This window comes from Aphelocoma coerulescens, chromosome 3 (assembly GCF_041296385.1).
Source record: "Aphelocoma coerulescens isolate FSJ_1873_10779 chromosome 3, UR_Acoe_1.0, whole genome shotgun sequence".
Taxonomy (NCBI): Eukaryota; Metazoa; Chordata; class Aves; order Passeriformes; family Corvidae; genus Aphelocoma; species Aphelocoma coerulescens.
Window position 1 is genome coordinate 1,684,060 of NC_091016.1, and position 24,155 is coordinate 1,708,214.

General features: G+C 43.2%; 1 protein-coding gene across 5 annotated transcripts in view; it reads right to left on the reverse strand.

Moving 5' to 3' along the window:
* RIN2 (Ras and Rab interactor 2) overlaps nt 1-24,155 on the reverse strand; it is a 64,070-nt gene that overhangs the window by 28,644 nt on the left and 11,271 nt on the right. For 4 of the 5 annotated variants that reach the window (XM_069008747.1, XM_069008751.1, XM_069008746.1 and 1 more), the window contains 2 exons: nt 10,906-10,998; nt 2,816-2,910 (listed from right to left, as the gene is read on the reverse strand). In XM_069008747.1, the coding sequence (XP_068864848.1) occupies nt 2,816-2,910; nt 10,906-10,962 (152 nt within the window). In that variant the 5' untranslated portion in view covers nt 10,963-10,998. Of the gene's footprint in view, nt 1-2,815; nt 2,911-10,905; nt 10,999-24,155 lie in introns of those variants that run through there. The other variant, XM_069008749.1, reaches the window with a different exon arrangement.

Genomic DNA, 24,155 nt, shown 5'->3' on the forward strand with positions numbered 1-24,155 from the left:
GCCTAGTCTGTACAGTCATACTGAACATCAGCTGGGAGGGGAATAAAGCCACTGGGAACTTCCTCCTGCATCCCACTACAGCTAAAAGAACAGGACAAGGCGGCTGGGAAAAAAGGTTGTTGGATACTTGCCTACCTGTCAACAGTAACAGAAGTGGTTCTCTGTGCAAGACAGAAGGTGGCTCTACTGAAGTTAGTAACTGCTGTGGAAAAGACAGTGGCATGAGGGCTGTGCAGTGCAGGACACAAGGCAGGGAGCAAAGCTCTGCCCCTGTTCCTTCCACAGTAACAGAGCAGGAAGGGAATAAGCTGCTGCAGCTGCCACCACCAGCAAAGCATCCCTGAACCACTTCACAGGCACCAAGTGCCCCGGGAAGCCTGGAGCTTTACAGCCCTCCCTACAGAGGGACAGCAGGAAGCATCAGCCCCTTCACAGACATTCACACAGACATGCAGGGGGCCTGGGACCTCCTAAAAGATCATCCAGGTGCATCCAGGTGCCACCAGTCCTGTCCCGCAGGCTCCTGGGCTGCCATTGCATGCAGATGCTCTCTGGTCACTGGAATGGCAGGACAGAAATCTGTCCCACTCGTTCCCTTTTCTGAAAACCCTGCTCATTTGCATTATTGAGATAAATGTCTGCACTGGGAAAAGTCCAGGCATCAAAAAAGTGGAATACTGAAACAATCCCCCTTAAAACACATTTTTGCAAGCCTTTTTGTTTTTTGGCCTGGCTTTTATATATTTACAAGCCAAAGCGGTAAGCCCTTGAACCATTGTTGATATTACTTGGGCCATATATATTAAAAGGAGAGAGGAGCCCAAAATAAAACTGGGGTGAGGAGTATAAATCTGAAAGTCACCATATAACCACAAAAAAACCTCACACCGCAATACTGAGGCTGCAAACATGCAGTTTCATGTCCCTGTTTTTCTGAATTCAGCCGAGAGCTCTGCAACTGCTGCCTTTCCAGAACTGCTCCGAGTGTCTGTGGCTACCTGCTAAGGCGGAAAAAGAGCGAGGAGAATGGACACTGAGCTCAAATTTCCCTAGATGCAAATCCAAGGGTCATATCAAGACACCAACTTCTGAACAGCAGAACACTCAATAAGAAGAGCAAGCTACATTAATTGCAAAGTTTTAAATTAACTACAAAGAAATAAAGTTATGACAGTAAACACAGCCTTGTGAGGTGTCTAGTTTAAACAAGAACTCTGGAAAACTTTTGTTGAAATTACTATAATCTTGCTCTGTAGCTCTATAAAAAAAAAAAAAAGTGCTAGTGCACAACTAAATTACATAATTTACCAACTTTGATACAATTTCTTCCTTACACAGAAGCATGCCGTTCAGAATTTTGTAGTCACAGAAGGTTTGACTAGCTTATTTACTCAGACTTCATATTTCACATTATCATCTTGAAGTGACATAAATAATTTTTTTTGGATGGCTATTATTATTTTTCATAGAAATTGCATTATTCGCTTTTTTATATTAGGTTTACTTACATATCTTAAACCAAAATATATTTTGCAGTCGAGATTAACAAATTAAGATTAAAAATCCATTAAAAAAATCAATAAAAAGAAAACCCATGATCTGTAAAATGGGGAGGAAGTTTCATTGACTATTTCCAGCTAAGTGCTTCCACCAAGAGTTTAAAATCAGTAGACCTTAGCCATTCATGCATATGATGTATTCAAAGATACAAGAATCCTTTTCTTAATTGAAAATTAGCTGATGATGTCTGAAGTTAATTAGCTGAATTCACAAAAAGAAAGTATCCTTTCTGCCCCTGTAAAAGAACTGTGCTCTCAAAAGCTTTAAAACGTGAATAATGTTCAACCAGGGCCACAGCCAGCAACTTTAGTTCAACTGTCTTACTTCTTTACCACTTGGGAAACAAAGGTGCTGCTTAATGTTTTTTTAAATAATCTAAATATGCTTTGTAGCAAGTTCTAGCAGATGTCAATAGAATTCATAGGAAGAAAAAGAGCTAAAAGTCTTGAATGTAATTCTAAATAATAATTTTCCACTTCATTAACTCACTGCTAGAAGAACAAAGCCCACCAGCTCCAGAGCTGGCCAAGACCATGCAGTCAGATAAAACACAATGCCTACACTGGTTGCTTTCCTTTTACAACAAATATTTCAGATAAGTACAAAAATCCGTTCTCTTGTTAACACAATGATTAAAATATTAATTATCCTCCAGATGCCAATTTAGCAGATGTTACTGGGCAAGCAAAGCCAAAATGCTGGGATCCCACTCTGCCCACTTAAAGGTACAAGCTTAATACTACAATTTATTTTTTTTATTTGCAAGCTACTCATATATAACTTAACTTAAACACATAACCCACCTATGCATCAGCTAATAGCAGTCAATATTTTACTTCCTAACCTGAGAACATAAATAAATCATGTTATTGTATCTTGAACCTTCAAAGAGCCACTTGAAGCCATGAACATTTTGTCTTTACAGTGTGAAAGCAAAGCAGTGCCACAGACAATGGTAATAATCTTAGCAGTTTCCTGCTTTAGACATTCATCAGTACCCACGTTTTTTAACAAGGAAGTAGAAGTGAAGCTCAGTTGCAGTTAGAAGATAATAAGGCAAATACACCAAACAACTGAATCTCCGAGCACTCCTGCACAAAGGCAAATGCCTTAGATCAAGAGCAAGATTATCTACACATCCTATGCTGCCAGGGGGAAAAGTGCTAGGACAACAGCCACCCAAGAAGACAGCACAATGAAAACATTCCTGTCATGGCAGACCCTCCAGAACTATGAAAATAAACATTTTAATCACCTTCGCCAATCAGCAGATTCATCTTCCACTGTGAGATCTGTCTGTACCATCTCCTGTTTCAGTTCTCCGATTTCTGAGGCAATTGTGTCAATGAGCTAGAAAGGGACAAAAATAGTATGACATCAAGTGAGTGGAAGAGGCGTGGAAAAGAAGCCGGGGCAAGTTTAGTCACCAGAGATTACAAACTTTTCCTTTTTTTGTAAAATCACATCCTATTTGGACACTTCCCCTTGCAAAGGAACAAGTAAGGGTTGGGCCCATGTACAGTGGCTCTCGGAGGAAGAATCATTCCTGTTTTGTGCCAGTACAAAACCTTCCAGGTTGTCTAGCCTTTTAATTTAAATGGAATAAATTTGCAGCCTCTATGCATTATAAAACATCTTACAAAAACTAAATTATTCAACTGTTCATAGCATTTACCTTTTCAATTTAACAAAAAAAAAAAATTAGAAGAGTTCCATCCGCAAGAGTTCTATTTCAGAAGGGACACTAAGCCAGCATTATGATACCGTGGAGGATGAAAAGCAATGAAGCAAGAAGGGAATGTGTGGCTGCTTTTCACATGAGGTTTTGGACTCCACTTGAACACAACAATTCAATTTAAAAAGAATTGCCTTGCAACCCTTCAGCTCGGGTGGAACCCCATCCTGATTCTGGGTATGAGGGCAAGAACTCATTTTAAGGTGGGCACAGTTAGGACTAAGGTTGTATCCTGAGAAATGCAGAATTTGCTACCCAGAGTTCTGGGAAACATTTTGTTGAGCAGAAACCAACCATGAAGTTTGCAAAGCATGCTCTCTTGGACACTTCTTTGTAGCCAACACATCAAGTTTGCTTGTCACGCCACACCATGACAGCCTACAAACCCTGGAGGATTCCCTTTCTCCTGCTGGGAGGGAACCTAAGGAAAGGTCTGCAGTGATGCAGTGATCTCTTCCACCACTCCTGCACGTCACAGCAAACAAAAACCCTGGCACATGAAGCAAAACCAGCTTTGCAGTCCAAGTCAGAACAGTCTTCACAGCCACCCACAAGGTACAAGCCCGAGTCCCGCTCAGCGCGGGCAACTCGGTACAGCAGCATTTCAAAGAATTGCACGCATCATCTTCCTAAATTGTTATATTGGAAGTTTTCCTCCACCTCAGGAATTCGCACTCTCCTTTGCTGTGCAGCATTATTGCAATAATTCAAAAGAAGTTTTAGTCTCTGCTTACAACTGGCCAACTCCAATAAATGGACCTTATGTAAGAATGAATTACCATTATCCACACCATAAGGGCTTCTTTCTGTCCAAGTCATAGCTCCCAGTGTTGGAAATGATACAAAATTTAACATTTTTTTACATAACTTTAGTCAGGGGTTTTGTTCTCCTTTGCCCAGGGGGAAAGGAATTGAGGTTTCTTTTCAAAGGATTGCTTCACCACTTAGGCCTGATGAGCTTAACATCTCAAAGGACTGGGAGTAGCACAGAAGATACACAAAAGATAATGACCATTAACAAACATCAACTCCAAACATCACCCTCATGGTCTGAGACTCCTGGCCTGGGAAGAGATAGATAAGAGAAGGAAGGAGGAGAGCCTAATTAACATGGAAGGCGAAGGGATCAATAACCAGTAGGAAACCAAATACGAAGACCTTGGGACTAATGAACATTGAGCCAATGAATTTTTCCGGGTTTTGACTGTATGTGAACAATCTAGTAAAGAGTTACGTGTGATGGAATGATTTCCTCTGCATAACCCACGCAATGTGTGGATGAAATTATTTCTGTTGCACATCCTGGCCAGAATAAAGTAATGCCTCAATTCTCTAACACTAAAAATTGTTGTTGGAGAGTGTTTTTTCCGCAGTTTCGGTGACACCAGCCATATGTAGCACTGGCATTGCAAAGACCTTCCAGCTGCTGACTCTCAAACACCCCTGAGTCACTGCAGCCAGATGTGAGCAATGCCTCCCTGACAGTGAGGAGGGGCAGCTGGAGGAACCCAGGCCAGCCTCAGGGAGCAGCCGGAGGAGCCCAGGCCAGCCTCAGGAACCCAGGCCATCCTGATGGAGCAGTCTCTCCGCACCCCCCAAACAGCTGAGTGCTGCTGAGCACAGGTCATTTCATCCCTCCTTTTGGATAAGGGGTGAATCCAGCCCCCACACTGGCTTTACATGGTGAAAAATCCATGTGACACTGCTGTCCAGTGGGCCTCACTAGAAAGCCATTGCATGCCCAATGCACGGTGTCTGACCATGGCTACAGGCAGCAGCATCCCCTGAGAGTGGGGAACTAAGGTTAGCAGAGCAGCCCTTTCACTGAATTAGCAGTGTAACTCTACCTCCAGTGCTGCACGCACCGGTCAGCCCATCTGATCCCCTTCTGCAGGGCCCAGAGACAGCACTGAAACCAGGGGAATTACTCCCAGCTCCTTCCATTTTGTGCAATATGGTAAAACCTAAGGCCAGTCACAGAAGCACCTTAAAGACAGTCAGTCTCAGAATAATCAAGCTGGAATTGGCCATCCAGTAGTCTTCAAGGGATCATTGTTGGTCAACTCTGCACAGCAACAGATGTGTCTCTTTCAGCAGCCCTCCTTCAAACACGTTAAGATTCTGCTTAAGATTCAAGCAGAGTAAGACAGACTGCTTGGAAATTTGCTGGCCATCCACACAGAGAAGCTGACCAGGAACGAAGAGTGCTGCAACCAGCTCTGGGCATGTAATCTCCCTGGTGGGGATCAAGGTGCCTTGGAGTGGTTGTCAGCAGAGCCAGTTGTGGGTGAATCAGAAGGGGTGAATTTACGCATTGCCAGCAAAGCACCCCTGCAAAGCTGCTTCAGCTGGCAACTGTATGAAAGCTTGAGCTGCTACTCCCCGGGATTCAGCTCTGCACAAGGAGCTCCTCTTCATGGGCAGCAGCACCTCAAGTCTTGGCATCCCTAAGACCAACTGGGGCCATAAAGAGCCATCACAGTGGTGTGCCCTGTTCTCTGACACACCTACAGAGACTAAGTGTCTCTCACAGGCCAACAGTCTGCACAACAAAGGAGCTTTTCAGCACCTCTCCCTGAAAAGCATACAATGTATGAGCTCTCCACAGAGGCGTCCATGTGTTTGCAGCCACCTCCTCCACGCCCGCCTTGCTGTGTCGCTACCTGGCTGCCAACCGAGTTAACTGCGTTAGCGGGCTTTGACCAGAGCTGTGACAAAACCCACCTCCCTCCCAGAAGACAAAATCTCGGGGAGCTACAGCAAAGAATTCTAATCCAAACTGTACTAACAGCGAAGTAATCTTAATGCTTTTGAATTTCTACGCCTGCCTCGAAGAGAACGCTGCAGAAATTATCATCCCTGAGAGAATTCTTCCATGTTTAGCATCTTTGCTTCTTTTTCTAAAGAGAACTTACACAAAATGGCATGTTTCAAGCAGCCTTCAGCTCACATTCTATTCTACAGGCTAAATTTCTTGGGTATACCACATATCTACCACGAGAAATCAGTCTTTCCTTGTACTGACTGAAAAGTCAGTACATCCTGGACAAGGAAACCAGGTCAAAGTGTGGCATCAAATCCCAAAGTGACCTGCAAAGTTCCCCAGGATGGAACACCCACCGCAACCCAACCAGGACCTACCACCTGCCACTGTGTACTCCACCTGAACTAAAACATCGCTCTCTAGGAAGAAACCCCTCATTTTTTGCTAAAATAATCCACCAAGATTTCCTGCAATTTCCAACTAATTTTCCTTAAATTCTCTTTAACGACAAAAGAAAGTTGCTGTTCCCTTGATGTAAAACCAGAAAGTCTTATGGAGTTGCACCATTTGTGAATGCTTGCAATTAGCTGGCACATACTGTTACAAGGGCATTTTTCTACCAAACAACATAAGGTGCACTCATGATTTTATGACAGCATTTCCCAGTATTTGGGGTCAATGACACATCTGGGGATTATACAGCGCACGTGATGCACGCACAATTAGCATCACACAAGATGAGCTGTTAATAACGTGTTTCTACAAAATGCAGGAAGGATCCTGGGTATGTACTATTATTAGCTCCAGCCCTGAGGAAACAAGCAGCAGAAGAAGGCTCTGCCTTTTTAGTGCAAGGCTAAGAATACTGGAATTCTTCAAAGAGAGTTCTCTATTTGCAACAAGTGTGGTACCTCTTTGGCTGGAAATAATGGGAAAACTCATTCCTTTGTTTCAACAGACTTGACAGCAACATAGCAAGAAGCAATTTCCAAAGAAAAATGCAACTGAAGTGGACGGATACATTTGTCAGAGGCCATTGTTAGAGTAAAACAGCATACATGAGCACAAAGACGTAAAAAGTAATCAGAAGAAATCTGTAGTGGACTGTTTTAGGTCTGTGAAATAGCTATTACTCTGCTTTGCTATAGGAGGAGGAGGTTTACCTGAAAAATGCATTTGGAAGTATGACATCTTCTCAGGTGGTTAATTACTTAGTATTTTTTAAGAAACAAAATTAAAATGAGATCTTATAGAACATGACAAAATAGCTATTTTTTGTGTCTAATGATTTTCCTTTGGGATTTATTCCTGATATAGCACTGTCCTTTAAATTCAAAAGACACTACAGTATAACCACTGTAAAGCCAAAAAATAATCATGACTCAGGCAGCATGAATTCACATAGCAGCCCAGAACAGTATTGCCTAACCAAATCTATCCTAAACATTAGATTGCCAAATACCCATGTACTAACTGTTTACATTCCTAACATCCATGAACGAAATCATGAAATGCAAACATCTTAAGCCACAACATTTCCTTTCACAATGTACCACACTCTGCTTATTGTCAATTGATTCTGAGCAAGACTGAGCTCAGCTTTTGGGAGCTGGCAAGGGTGACAGTGAAACTCCTACATACGGACCACAAACATGGCACCTCAGCACCCCAGCATTCTCTCACCACAACTCATCTATTTTGTTTTGCATCTTTCAGGATGTCGTACAAGCAGCAAAAATCAGAGTCAGTGTGTTCATCAGAAGCAACCCAACCCCAAGGGGCTCCAGTCACACTTGTGAAGCTGCTCTGTTAACACTCACATCACTGCCATGCATAAGGGAAAGCACGTGCCCAGGACCAGACACAGACAGTGCCTCTCCCAGAAGCCCAGCATAACCACAGCTCTTCTTACTCACTTGACTTGAAGCGTTTCCTGCTCCCAAGAAGAAGACAGGTGGCTTTGATTTGATGTCTGTTCCAGGACATTTTAAGAAAAAACTGCCTGACAACTGAATTCCTGCTTTTTGTGTTGAAATGTAAGTAAGCTTGTACAGAGAATTAACGAAACTGCCATCCTTCTGAGAATGCACTGAAAGAGTCAGCCAAGATGACCACTGCACAATGTTTCCAAGCCCTGAGATTTACAAGAGCTCGAGAGGAAAAGATAAGATGGGTGCTTCTAATCTGGCAAGGGGACATGGGCTGAAGACAGCGAGGGGCTGAAGACAGCGAGGGGCTGAAGACAGCGAGATCAGTATCAGACTGGACAAATGAGCCTCAGCACTTACCATTCCCCCTTCCTGCCAGCATCTCATTTTTCATCCTTTCTGGAGACCTGCATCCTCTTTGGCATCACATCTTTTCCTTCCTGTTTTGATAAGCAGAACGTAGCAACCCTCACAGAGGGCCCTGTGTGATGAGGTGGCCAAGTGCCAGAGACAAGCCGAACTGGGAACGCTGCTTCTGGACTTGTGCAAGCCTCTGAATACAATCCAATATTTTGATACACGGCTGCAAATTCTGGTTATTTTGCACAGTGAGCCACAAATTCTCAGGGCCACTGACATTGTTCAGTGTCTTACTCATCAGAAACAAAGTTTTACCCGATGCTTGGTTTTGGAACAGAAAAGCTTTACCGGTGTGAAACCTCTGATGCCAGTTCAGTAAAGACTGGAACATTCTGATGAGAAGGAGGATGATTCAGTAAAGAGGCCATTTGTCAAGAGACATATATTCAGCCCTTTGCCTTGCCACATGCTCTCTCTTGTAACCACTGGCAAGTTATTCACTCCCAGGATTATCCAAGACTAACCCCATCTTTGCCTCATTTTTACTCTTTGCTGGCTGTGAGCATTCACTAAGCACAAGGTATAAAGAGTCCACAGAATTTAGCCTCTGAAACTACAGACTTCTGCTCTGTGTAAAATGGAGACAATACTGTTTTCCTTGCACACTAACAGCCAAAAGAATGGCCACGAAAAAACTAAGAGATGGTTAGAAGCTGCAGCAATGAGAACTACTTAAGAAACAGGGAAAAAAAAAAAAGATGAATTTGGAATTTCCCACTGGTATTTGTCAGCGATTTTTCTGGCAAATGTTGCTGAGAATGGTAAGATACTCCCTTAAGAGGATTTAAGAGCCCTGAGAATCTGCCTACCAGCATGGTAAAGGTTTCTTAGGCAACTGCAAAGTAACAAGAACAACATGAGAGCCATGTGCAAGTACATTGCACAGTCTGTGCCTGTGGGAGCGCATTCTGAAGAACGGATCGGCAGGGATAAAAGGCCATATCTTAATTACTAGGTCTCCTAAACACAGACAGACAAGGCAAATTAAAAAAAAGTAAAATTAAAAAATCTGATGTGCCAAGTATTTTGCTTGTTCACCAGCTCAGCTGTAGCAAACAAATGTAACTGCTGTCACAATTCCACTCACATGGGGGAGGGAGGAAAAAAAGGTAATTTCACTGAACACCCATGAACTACCAGATGCACTGCACCCAGGCTGGGCACACTGACTGCCTGCAGCTTCCAATCTGAATCTGTGTGCTCAGAACCATGGTCCAACAGTGCAACTGCCCAGGGATGGTGAGAGGTCTGGAAAAGTATCTCGGAGACATCTTTTTCCCTGCCAGCCAGTCCTTAAGAAAACTTAGGACCTTAGTTTTCGAACTGACAATGTTTCTTGAAACTGTGCAGGCAAACTGCATTTCTAATCACTTAGAGTAACTGCAACGCCATCATCATAAACAAAACAGCTGCTCCAGCATCTATTTTCTACACAAGAACTACACAAGGAGATCCCAAAGGACTGCAGAAAATGACTAGGTGCTTGCTTACAGTCCCAAGTGACATCAGGAGTCCTTCAGCATACGGGTTAAGAGACAACCCAGAGATATTTCTTGGAACTGAGACAGTTCCTTGCTGTGATTTGAAAAACAGGGCTATTCTCCCTATTTGGCTGTGGAGTGCTATCAACAAGCTGACGTCTGTGCTCCTGAGTTAGGAGAGGTAGCTGAAGTGTGTTGCAGAACTGAGAGGCGGTTCCTGTCACTGGATGACCCTGTTAATTGTTGACCACTGTGAACTGCTGGGCAAGACAAAAGGAAAACACGATGCCACTGAAGCGCTGATGGTTCGTTTCCTAAAGATTGCCCTAAGGGAAACTTCTGCCCCAGAGGAAGAGAAGTAATGGAAACAGCAACACCCAGAGATGGCAGGGTTAGCATCTTTCACTGGAAGAAGCTACAGCAAGTGCTGGATAATATCAGGGATGTGAACACGGTAAGTTAATTCAGTGCTCAGAAGCACCTGTAAATTTTGATGGCTCCCTAAAGCAAAACCCTGTCCAGCAAGGCAGCCACGGCAACCCTGGCACATAGTTAATAGGATTCAGTCATCTTTTGAAAGCTACACTGATAACTCCCACTGCACCCTGGCTTTTTGGGATGCCAATTGTTCTCAAAATAGGCAGTAAACCAAATTTTCAATCCAATAATGGGAATCATAAACCTGTACCACAACTTTAAGTGGCACAAATCCAGTTATGAAGGCTCCAATAATTTTATGTCTGTACATAATAAAGCATATGTTCTCAGCATTAGGAGCAAAGAAAGCCATGACCTATTTTACACCAAATATTCTATGCCATGTACAAACAAAATATACACGTGAAATAAAACTGGGGGTAATCTAGGCACAAACACTGCCTGTAAAAAGAAATGCTCAAGAAGTACTTCCCGTTTTACAGAAAAGGCTTACTGTGTATCACAGAGTACTGCACATTCTGCAGCGCTCATTCCACATAAGCCCACATACTTTATGTTCTGTATAAATATCCCATTTACCTTAAAGAAACTTCCTCTTTTGTCCAGACAACGGGTTTTCATTGTCAAAGATGACATCTTCCCTGAGAAGACTCCACTGTATGCCTTGATCTCCTAAAAGCAGACACATATTTGTAAAGGTTAGTCCAGTCTGTAGGAAATTCCTCTGCAATTCTAAGCCACAGAAACAGTCACAACAAGCCCTCTGCCAAAACCCTTTCTGTCAACAACATCGTGCCATTTATTTCCTACCAGAGTCCTTACATATCCCTTCAGTCCATTATTTTTCCATAAATTGCTTCAAAAATACAGTGCTACTCAGAGTTCCCTATTTCTCCCTTCTTTTCACAGCTGATCCTGTAGCTGTGAGTAGATTTTAATGTGCTCATTAAAAAAGAATGCTAAAACATAATGATTGCTTTCTTTGTTTACTTGACCTCAGTCTACAGTACAAACAGAACAAAATGTTAGATGTCATTACAATCCACTCTCAAATATTACAGTATTAGCAGGACTTACCAGGAGGGAAAAAAAACAGTTTAAAATCACCCACAAGGCAGAAAACACTACCACTAAAGCAAAAACCAACAAACAACAACAACAAAACCCCCAAACACCCCCCAAAAAATGCTGCTTCAAGTTTCTAAAATGCAACTGAGTCATATTCAAGTCAGGAACTGAAGATGAAGTTAGGAAGAAGCTGCATTTTCCACTATCAGGTAAAAGGAATGGACAGTTTAACACCCAGGACAATATACTAATGCATCACGAGGGGAATATCAAGGGGGTGATCTCCACCTGAAAGTAGAGGAGCAGAGTTCCTCTGAAGTCACAACCAATTCACACCAGTAATTTGTGAATCAGCTTCTGAACTAAGCAGGAGTCAGTTCCATGCTAAGAAGTCCTCCTAGGACTTTTACAGGTGAGCCTGTAGTTGTATTGAAACAGCCTAACTCTCCTCCTTGCCCACACGTTTACCAACCACACAGCAGGGAGCTATGTTGGAAGTTTTAGTTACCAAAAGGGCAAATAATGCAAGTGCAAAACATTAGAGAGTAGAGATACAGACACAGGTTTTGATTTGATACAAGCAGAAATGAAAATAAAAATGGCTGTCAGCAGCAGTGAAAACCCATTTTAGTGGTGTGGCTGCAGAGGGAGATGGAGCAGAACAAAGCAGCTGGGACAGAGAATGCTGACAGGTAAAACCCCAAGTTTGACATACCCCACACCAAACACATGCATGCTTCTGCTTCCCTCTAATGCCTTATGGGAAAGAATTGACACGGGTAAGGAAGACCAAGGCAGAAGGAGGAGATTAAATGAAAAAAAGGGTTAAATGAAAAACCCTGGCAAGCAAAAGTACATGAGGAAACTGAGAGGCACAAGCAGCAGAAAAGAAACATTCTGGTTTTAACATGTAGCAGGAAGCTTTAAATAGTTCACCCTGTTTCCAGAGGTCCTACCACAAGAGCACTAGAAAAGGTTACATTTTTCCACTTGGATTCTGGTTAAAAAGCAGCCATGCCAGGAAGCTCAGGAACCTGCCTGTTTTCCAGGCAGGGTTTGCAGACTTTGAAGGCTGAAAGAAAAATCTTGAATTCTGAGTTGTTGCGAAAGCCAAACACTAGGGGATGAGCAAGACAAGACAAAAAACAGTGCTGGGGGAAAAAAAATTAAAAATAAAAAAGTCCAACTTTCTTCCTAAATCAGTATATTTAAAGGATACGCTCCCGGTGAAGCTCTGAAGAATTGTGAACGGTGTTTCTTTACCTAGAAGTGTGCCTAAATGACTACACTAATTCCTTAAGAGATGATGTTCAGTTCAGGTGGTTTTGCAGGTGCTATTAAATGAGTTAAGCTCTGTCTCCTCATTTGTCACATACACAAGGGTGGAGAGCAGTTGTTCCGCTCTGGGGAGCATAACAAATTATATTTAAAAAAAAAAAAAAAAAAAGAAAAATCTTCTTTAGATCAATTCTGGAAAGAAAATTTGCACCTGAGAGTGTTAAGGTGGAAGGGGACCCAAGAAACCAAAAAGGGAATTAGAAAAAACCCTCAAATTTCCAAGTTGATCCTATTCCCTTAATGGCAAGCCAAATTAAAAGACACATGAAAAATCCCAGAGATTTTAAAGGAGTTACATTAGAGCATTATGAGCAAGATCCTGCATCTCTAGTCTCAGTCATTAATCACTTCATTTGCAAACAACAAACCCTTCACAGGAAATCTCATGGGTTTTAAGTTTTTTTTTCAATTTAACCACAAGGATGTCTGCATGCAATCCTATTACCAAAATAAAACCATGCTGGGATTTTTACATTCTCCACTCAAACATACAGAGGAAGGAAAACACACAAATACACAGTTTTCACCCTTCAAAGAGTGGTATGACTCCAGTCGGAAGAAAGCCTCAAATAAAACCACTGCTTATTTCACTTGCAAGAGGTTCTGGAGCTCTAAACTTCTTCATAACTTCTATTACTGTTACCATTTATGCAACATTACTGCTATCTGTATGTAGGAGCTTAACTCTGAGCCTCAGCTGAGCTCTTCTCAGCTCCACACAGCCAGGGAATCAATCCCCCACCACCTTTTGTGGCTACAATGTCATTTCAAACTAATTTTGGGTAACCTAAATAATGTTTCATGTTTGAGTGGGTTTTAGTATTTCTGACTAAAATCAGCACAATGGGAGGCACTGCTGGGGCTATTTTGTATTTATTGGGAGGGGTTCTTTTGGTGCAGATACTTCTTTTTTGCCATCCAATACTCAAGAAGACATTAGAGCTCGCTGGTAAAATGGATGGCCAGGCTGGGTGCAACACTCCACAACCTGGGGGCAGACTCCTACCTCAGAGCTGAGAGGTTCCTCCACATCATGCAGAAACAACTGCAGAAAAACAAACCTAGTGTCAGGAGGTTTCATTTCTCTACACAGCTGTGCACATCTGATGCTTAGTCAGATCCAAAACAGGCTGGAAAACCACTGCCCTGAAGTTGTCCTTGTTGAGTTTGGACCATATGAGGCTGTCAGAAACAAAAAATCTCCCTCCTTTGATTGGGAAGCTGGGTAGAGAAAGTCAGCAAAGCATGTCATCTCCTGTACCTACCGGAGAGGAGCCTTTTCTCCTCCCTGTGTGTTCCAGGCACTGAGGCAGAGAGCCGAGACAGATTCACCCAGACGCTGCCCAGGTGCCTGCTCAGAAAGCCCCCGTGGAAATGCCACCAGGCTGCAGGAGCCAGCTCACTGTGCTGTTCAGGTGGCCTTTTGCCTGGCCATCTGGAAGGGAGCGTTCTGTGTGTCCCAGTACTCTGCCCCAGCTTTCCGTGGGCAGAGGTGCCAGACGGTTCCTACGCACAGCGCTGCCTTCCCACAGCTCCTCACATCCAGGACAGAGCTCCCGTGTGTGAGCGACAAGACAGGGCAGGGAGAAGGTGTGATCTGTCTGCTTGGCAAATTCCCCTGAAGTCCAACGCTACTGCACGGATGCTCGTGCCCATGCAAGCTGTATGTTTCAAAAAAACAGGTGCTTTTCATCTTCTTTCTTCCATTCCCTTCTCCTGCTGGTTTCCATTCACACAGGAATGCCACAGCACCTTTTGCATGCCTGTATGCAACTGAGACTTCTGACTCCTCATCAAAACAGCTCCTACTTTACTCCCTCTACCGCAGTTTTATTTGGATTTTTTGGTATGTTCTTATTCTTAACTATATTAGAGCAAATGACCACCTCGCTGGACTTCTCGGGATCCTTCTCTTTAATCCTCTCATTCCAATCTTGCTTTTACAAAGCAAAACATCCCATTTTCTGTGGCCGTAAGTCCTGGCAAAGATGAGACAGTCTGTCTGTACATCTCCCCTGAGCTCAGCCACAGCAATCTGAGGAACGTGCAAAGTCCCTGCCCACAGTCCTCCCTACCCCACCTCTGCTCGGTTTCCTAAGGAATCAAGGCTATCCCAACTGTACCAGCTTCCTGTTCCTTAGTTCCTAACTAGGATTGTTGATCTCTTGGCCAACCTAACAAGACCTGACTGAGGAAAAGACTAACACTGGCAAGAAGATGGCAGGAAGAGACTCCATGTATGCCACCACTGAAGGAAGAGATCTGCAGCTTTCCTTTTGCTGGTTGACCCACAGAATTATCACCTTTTTTTTTTTTCCCCCTGTATTTTACATTTAAGTTACCCCACTGAAGAAACTCAGTGTGCCCTCTTTCATTCTCCACCTGTAAAGGTCATGCAATCACTGAGCACAGGCTCTCAGAGAAACCACCTCAGGCAAATTAAGAGTTATACCGTTCTGCAGCCACAGAAACACAGGAGAAAATACCAGTCCAGACCTTAAGTATAAGCTGGCAAAGGTCAGCTGATGTCAGAAGACTAATGGTGATTGCTACCTGTCAGTATGTTCCCTTAGCCAGCAGTGGGGTACAGCTGGAATACAATCCCTACTGTCCCACAACAGAAAAGCATGGAAGCTAGGTAGAAGCTACTACAGATGTATTTGTAACACCTATGGTGAATTAGCATCATATTGCAATCATTTTTTACAGCAATTCATAAATACATAGTATTAAAGTAACTAAAATTAATTTGGGGAACCCATTTTCTGGTGGCTTAAAGTGGACACCAGAAACAGGAAGAATAAATACATTTTACTTAATTTAAAAAAGTAAAAAAACCCCACCCTGCTCAAATGGAATGCTACACTTGACAATATGCCAAGAGATACACACAGAACTTCAGATTTTCAGCAAATGTAATCATCTTCATGCATTTCATTTTCCTGTTCTCCTAGTACATTTGCACAGTCCCAGGGAGCAAGGCTGTGCTCATCTCTAACCTACAAAGCTCTGGTTTGTCCAATTACTCTGACCTTATCTGAATCTTGGCAAAATGAAACTTTTCCTTTTGAAAGTATTTCCTCTGAGAAGCTGACTGCAAGCCTCCTTCCAGGAACATAGATACAACTGAGCACAGTATCACTTTGAAAATCTATCAAATAAGACCTTCAGTCTGCAAACTATCACTGGTGCCAGGATCTGGCAGACCTCTCAACTCAAATGTTGCATTGTGTTAACACAGCTGTATCCACAAGCAAAATGCGAGGGGATTATGTAAAAAGAAATTCTAACTTCCATCATTCTTTTGGCTGCAGAAAGAGTTTACAGACTGGTTGGTTGTCTTTTTTTTTGTTTGTTTTTTTAATTCAAGTAATGCAAGGGCACATTACTTGTAAAAAACAAGTAAGACATACAGCAAAAATGGCAAGTCACTCTTTACACACTGGTGTGTTTTTGTATTTTGCTATTTTATTTAAAGAGTTTAAAAAACCTTGGAAAAACAAAAATTCCCTCACCCTTCTTTTCCTTCGAGCACTCTTTATACTTTTATCTTTGCTGCCTGAACGAAACGTGTTTGTGTGAGCTGCTCCACTGAAGAAAGCCACCAGTATGATGTCAGTGAGTACTTCTCAGTCAATATTTCTGCCCACGAGGTAAAAAAGATCTTACAAAGATAGACATTCCCTACACATGTAGGCAGAAGGGCCTCGGAACGACAGTTTGCAATCCTTTTCAGAAAACAATACCGTCCTCATAAACTGCAAAGGAAATATAAATATGCAACACTCCCGAACTTTTCAAAGGCAATGAGGGGTCACAGGTAAACTGCATCAATGCCGCTCACTCCGCTTAACATAACAATGCTGCTAAATCACAGCCAGCTCTCCAAGGACGACTCCTCGACTCCTCCGCACCAGCACCACGCATGGAGCCGCCAAGTATCAGCCAGCGCTTAAGAGACTGTCACCCGGACAGACCGATCGTCAGGGGCTGTGTCCCAGCCTATGCAGTTCAGTCACGGCATAATTACCCGAGTCAGCCGGAAGTGGGAACATCACTGCCAGACTTATCCACTGATCTTTCTACATCTGGTTTCAGCCAGTCATCACTCCTGCCTCAACCGATCTTTTGCCTGCAGGCTTATTTTTTCCCCTTGATTCCAGATCCTACTCACTGGCAGCCTTTTATGAGACTAAAGGATGAAGAGAATTTATTGCTTTGAACTTGTTTCAGCACTGCACTCTCAGGAGAGGCTTTAAGTCTCTTTAGATTTTGGGCAGATCCACTGTCTCACTCACAGCTGTCCACCCACTTCTTTTATCTATGAAGCCGTAAATTCCGAAACGAAAGCATCTGAAAATCCCATCTGAAAAGGGCACAAGAATCAGCCTGACTCTGCTCCCACCAACATGAGCAGACATGGCATCACTCTTTCCAGCAGGAGCATATAGTTATGCAAACACCGAATGCCTCAGAAAACCCAATCCTCAAGCTTTGCCGAGCACAGCACACTACCAGGAGAGTTCTGCTTGCTGCTACCGCTGTCTCTCTGTACCCCTTCCCAAGTTTCTTCTTCCTCTCTTCCACTAAGCAAGCTCTTCCTGCTCGCTCCCATGGCATACTTTCCACATTACTGAAAAGGAATAAAACCCCAAGTCATTTCCTCTGGCACAGCGTTTAGTCATGGAGGATACTACCAAATCTCTTATAAGAGAATGATTGTTTGTTGATACATTCATGTCTTGTTTGCCTCTGGAAATGTCAGAGAAATACATTTAGGAGGCAACTGGCTTTGATTTGGATAACCTTTCAGAAGGTTTCTATTCTTCCCAAATTCCCTGGCATAGATACCTCACAAAAAAAACTAGCCTTTCTTGCAGTATTTCTGTAATTTCCACTTACGATTCCTGCCAAAACCACTGAGTAATAAAAATAAAAACATTCACAAGTGTTTTCAAATGCCTTAAAAAAGTTTAACATTGAGCTGCACTTCCTGGAAAAAGCAAGAAAAAGTAATTGCTTGAATTACAATATCAGCTTCAAGGTCTGGAGGAACTCCAGAACTCAGAGCGACGCTTTAATGCAAAGGGAGGTGGGGTTCAGCACCTGAGTTTGGATGGAGATGCACAAGACAGCCACCTGCTGGGCTTGACCATGGGTTATTTTAGGCACCCGGGAAAAGCCAGGTGCCTAAAATAACCCCTGTACCATGAGTGCCAGAGCAGGATGAGGGTTTCAGTGCTCAAGTCCTAGCCCTGACCTCCTGGCCCAACAGAGGCATCAAAACAAAGCTCTGAGCACACCACTGCCAGAGGTGACAATCCTCCATGCAGCAAGGGGGAAGAACAGACCTGGCTTCCTGATGGTTCAGAGAGCCTGAACACTTTTATCTGCTCACATATTTCCACGATCATAGAATCGCAGAATGGCTTGGGTTGGAGATCTAAAAGGGTCTCTGTCCATCCCCCTGCTCTAGGCAAGGACACCTCCCACTATCCCAGGTTGCACCAACCTTGCCTTGGACATTTCCAGGGACGGGGCAGCCACAGCTTCTCTGGACAACCTGTGCCAGGGCCTCACCACACTCACAGGGAAGAATTTCTTCCTAATATCCCATGTAACCTAAACTTACTCTCTGTCAGTTTGAAGCCACCCCCCCTTGTCCCACCTTAAAACATTTCTCGCATGTGGCAGAGTATTATGTACATCAAAGCTTGTGCTCATTTTGCTCGGTGTTTCCAGAAAAGCTTCAGCTGATTTCCAGTAAGAGTAATTCTCTTTTCAGAGCTAGGGAAACACAAATTCTCTTGATATATTTTTCTTCACATAATTCATTGAAAAAGATTGAACTTGTTTACCCAAAGCAACACACAAATGGGGAAAAAAGGCAGACAGATCTAAAAGCTGTTTGACCTTAAAAGTAAATATGAGACATGGATTGCGAGACAGAAAAGTGATCTTAAAAGAACTGCAAAAGCTGTGAATTTTTTCAAACCCTAAATATCTTTTAGGCTCTTCACTGCTAAAAAAAAATTCAAATGTTAAATAGTTTGCACACCACTGAACAATGACAATGAACAATGACAAAACATAGCTTCTTTCAATTCTAATGCAGTAGCATTTTCTAGTTGTGTTTCTTGCATCACCACTATGCTTAACAGGTATCTCCTTGTAAGAAAATAACTCCCTTATAATGGCAAGCAATGGTTCCATTATTCCCTATGAAACGTTTTGCAAAGTAAACTGCTGTTCAGGAGACAGCCAATGCCAAAGAAAGATTTCCACTGATGGCCACAATTACCGGAATGAGTTGAGCACAGCTACTAAATGGTGTGCAAGAAGAATCGGTAAGATCGGGAGCCCCTTCGGCTGTTATTGCAAGCTCCATTTAAAAGCTTGTACTCATCACCCTGAGACCACAGAGTACAAACGCTGAAAGGGCCATTTGCTGTGCGCCTCGAGCTCCAGCACAGGATGGGGCATCGGGGCACCGATCAGCCAGGAAACAAACACCCTCTCTTTGTTCTGCTATTGACCTTATGCTCATCTTCCATGTGACACATTCGGAAGATAATATGTAAATTATGTCACTGATCTAATGGTTTAGCTATTAAGTAAGGAACCAGATCATCAGAAATGCACCACACTTGGCACCTTGGTTTTTTGGATAGCTCCCTGTGACAGCAGCTGCTCATTTCCAGTACACAGGCTGCTCCTCCTCTGAGCCAAGTAAGCGAAGGCAGTCAAATACAGAGTGCTTTATTTCAACCAAGTCTATGGTAAGGGCTAATATTTGAATTCCTTGATCAAGACTGTCAAGATGTAATCACCTGGGACACTTGTCAGTTTAGCCGTTAGCATAAGACAGGTACAATTTCACCCCTTCTTCTTTATTCACGCTTTCAGCATATTACACAAAATAGCAATTTTGTGGACCGCAAAAACTCAGGCTTATAACCAAATGCTATGTTCACAAGTATCAAGGAGACAAACCTGAGCAGTGTAGCATCATCTTTAAAAGAGGAAAATGTTTTGGGATTTCAGGAAGCACATGTGCCCTTTCCGGCCTCTGCACGGTCCCGTTAAGACAAAACGTACCAGTAGTTAATACACTCTCGTGATTTAAGAAATGGGCCTCATATTTGGTGAGAACTTTGATGTGTAATTAGTTTCCGTTCCCGGTGAAAATTGGGAACAGTACTGCCCTGCGTCAGAGGGTTTTCTCAAGGAGTAAACCACACAGCAGTGACAATTTCTGACACTGCATTGATGGGGGTGACCCACAGGAACCCCTCATTGTCACCAGGGCATATGCAGAGGAAAGAAAGGTGTGTGACCAGAGGAGAGGACAAGGTCCCGAGCTCCAGATCAGCCTGGAGGGAGGGCTGGACTAGCTGAACTCTGGAAGTCCCTTCCAACCTCTGGTTTTTGCAAACATGTCACAAAGCGGGGGGGGGGGGGGGGGGGGGGGGCAGGGAATGGGGAAGTGTGTGTTGGGGAGGTTGGGCTTTATTTTTGGTGGGGTTTTGGCTTTTTTTTCCTTTGCTTCTTTTGCAATACCAAGATATCTGAGGAAAAGCATGAATTTTTCTTACTCAGTTTCACACAGTGGTGGGAGCCCTCCGCCGCTCCAAACCCCATTTTGACTTTTCATCACACAGGAATTGCTACATTTGCATAACCCAAGAGGAAGCACAAAGTCAGAAAGCATCGTATCAGCTTAAACAATTAACAAATCAGACTTTTAACTTTGTATATATTAGCAAATGATATATACCTGATCACACACACACACAAACTGGGTGAAAAAACATCTAAACTTGGAGCAAACAATTCAATGTAATACTGGAGCCACATATCAGCAGGAGTAAGAAAAATTTGGATGTATGTTTTTTACAGAGACAACCCGACTAAACAAACCTGAACTATTATTTATCTACCACTGGAAAATGTTTAAAAATACTCTGGTCAGCTCACCTAGTAAGTGATATGCAAACATTTATCCAAGTTTAAACAAATGGGGAAAAAATTACAGCGATTGAACCTGATTTTTCGCCTTCTAAAGCAAGTACACTAAGTGCTGTGGGTCAGCTAGTGTAAAGCCACTGAAATTCTTGGACCTAGTAAGGATCTGTTTTCAAGATGCCTGTTTAAGGATGCAAAGCATCCCACATACTGAATCATGCCAGGTCAGCACCGAGCGACTAACCTGAGGGCACTCCAGCTACGCAGGGTGTGGATTTGCTTTCTGTTCAATAACAACTGTATTTGCATGCCGTGAGTTATATTTGCACTAGTGCTTTCTGTCCATGAGTTATATTTGCACTAGTGCTTTCTGTCCAAGAGGTTAATGTAATCCAACAGACTGTATGAGGAAGATCACATGTGAGTTTTTGAGGTTGCACTGTTTATTTTAAACAGCTGGACATCAGCCATGATGGACAATTTGCTTCTTTATTCACTCAGCACTCACTACTAACTTTTGAAGAATTCTATCGATTGCTTTAAGAACCACTTTCTGTAGCACACTTCCAGTGTGGTTCCCCACTCCCAAGGGTGCACAAACAGCAAACCGTGAAGCTGAGTACCAAGTAAAAGATTTACTTCTCAAAGAACAAAAGAAAATATTTTCACTAGAAAAACGTTAAAAGAACAGTGCTTATGTCTTGATCTATTTGTTTTGGTTTATGCACAGAAGAGACTCCAAGAAAATCTTGCATTAATTAAACCAAAGTCACTGCTCTCCACACAAAGATGATTCATGTAAATACACCAGAGAGCAAAACACTTCTGCCTACAGCAGAGTTTTCACTGCCCTAGCCCAGCTCGGACCCACTGGCAACAAACAGGTAAGCTGCTCACTGTAGAAAGCTTGCATCATGGCTTGTCTCGGCTGTGGAGATGGGCTTGGAACTGGGTTAGCCCCACTAGGGACTTGACACCTTCTGCACCACCACAGCACAGCACTGCTAACCTGTATTATGCAGGGGGAAAGCCACCACCGGGCTCGGAGTGTGTCATTTGTTCCTGAACCACACTTGGACTATACAGACTGGAAAAAGCAGACTGAGCCATGGAAGTGTGCCAGTTCACTGCTGCACAAGTGTGCCAACGCAGCAAGCAGGATAAACCCAAAGCACAGTGTTCTCACTGTCCTGTCCGCTGTGCCATATACACATCATAGGAGATGGAACGCCTAGACAGAATGCCTACACCTATTTTGTGTTACCAGGAGGTTAAAAATCAAAACAAACCCATAAATCAAATCCTGGAGGGAAAAGCTCAATTTGCAGTCTACTTCTTGCCTGTTTGAGGATCTGATTGGGGACAGAGGGGAGGGGAGACATGAATAGGGCAATGTAACAGTTCTTCAGAACAAAGTCTGCAGAGAGCATAATGCATGGTACTGCCCCTACCTGACCTATCCGGAAAAACCAGGAGGTCATTTTAAATCCTCAGAATAATTTCAGACACTTGTATATGCCTCATAATGATCAGGTCTGTAAGACTGGTTATAAAGAGTGACTGTTCTATAAAATACATGCACAACTTTGACCAACTATGCTCTGAAATATTAAGTTTTCTTTTTTGTCATACAGCCACTGAACTATTGATTATCTGGGGCACTGGGGAGGTGGAGGGATTCACCTTGGAGATGTTTTCTTTTTGAGGGAGTTCCAAGTATTCAAATATTTGGAATCTACAATTTAGTTTCTAAATACATACGTTCACCAAACAAAAGAGAAAAGTCAATCACGATATACGACTCTGATAAACAGTCTTAAATGTTTCTTCTTCCATTTCTTTACGGAAAAAAAATATTAAATAGTGAAAACAAGAAGGTTATGACACACACCAATGAAACCCAGGAAATTCAAAGCTGAAAGCTGTTGAAATATCTGTCTCAAGTTAATTCCATTCCTCTTCCTGTTTTTTACATACACACCATGGGACTGGCAATGTCAGCCTCGAGCAAACTTCCTGGCTCGGGTCCCAGTCTGCGTAACTTCGAAGTCACGTAAGCACAGGTCACCCTTCCTGTCCTCATGCTGCTCTTCTTGATCCTCCTTCCAAAGACAATTGCTCCCTCTGACTTCTCCCTGCTACTCTTCCCTCTGATAACCCCATCACCTTCTGTCACAGCTGACTTGTAAATTCACCAGCAGTGCAAAGGTTACTGCTGCTTGTCCCAACCCTCTTCCCTTTTCCCATCAGGTTGATCCTCGCTAGCACCATCCTCTCACTCTGCTTATCCCAAGCAGCCCCAGACTCCTCTACCAAAGCCCCTACACCCAGCTTGCCTTCACTCTTGCAGCTGAACCCCTGGGGATGAAGCCTCATGACTCTGCCAGCTTCCTTCCCTGTACCCATAAGGTTTCCATCCACCAATCCATCCATCCTCCTGTTTTTCAGTTTTCACTATTTTCTACTTCCTACTAAAGCTCCTCTCCTTTTCTACCCCTTCTTCCCAAGCCATCTGCATAAGGATCCTGGACAGACAGGATTTCATATTCATAGAAGAATCACAGAACAGTTATGGGGCCCTAAAGGTCATCTAGCTCCAATCATGTCCTGCCATGGGCAAGGACACCTTCCACTATAAGGTGGACACCATGCACGTTCCACACCTCCACTTTATGCAGGATTGAGCAGCCTTCTCATCCCTTCCCCTTCTTCCATCACACTTGTATTTAAGAAGGTGGACCAAGATCACCACATCCTCATAACGCCCCTATCTGCTTCTTTCCTCCAGTCCCTCGAAAGGCCAGGACATACACAGCCCATGGATAAAGAGGGAGGAATTGATGCCACAGCACTGACTGGCTCTAACAGTAAGGAGAACCGCTTAAAGCCTCTGCCAGGCTGTCTTCTTCCAGACTAGGAGGAATTAAAGTCCTTCCTAGGTTTCGGGACGAGCTCTTTTCCCTCCTCTAATTTCTTTTTGATCCCCCAGCTGAATAGGGGATATCATCATAGCCAAACTTTCCTTCCTCAGCAGCATCAGCAGTCACATCAAGACCCATTTGATTTGAACTAAAAAGTTTGTCCTTACTCACTGGATTAATGAGTTCATAGAAACTCCTAGCAGGGGAACTGCTGAAGAAAGAAGCGTGGGTGTTTAGTTCTTCCGTGTTAGTTTGCTTGTGTAAACAATTTGTTTTCTCTCTCCTGGGACAGTGTGTTTTGAAATAGGCTTTTTAGAAGACAGTAAGCCTCACTGGTTGAAACGGTGAAACTGGGTCCAAGTGCTGCCAAAAGCAGAGCATTCCAAACACACTGGTGACTCCACATATTTGCTGTACTGGGGGGTTAACGTTAAGCACATAGGTCAGACAGAGTCTGTTGGTGTCACTTTTTTTCTTTCAGATCTGAACCAAATGCAATCAAGCCCAGAAAGTAAGGCAGCAGTCAGATGACAGGCT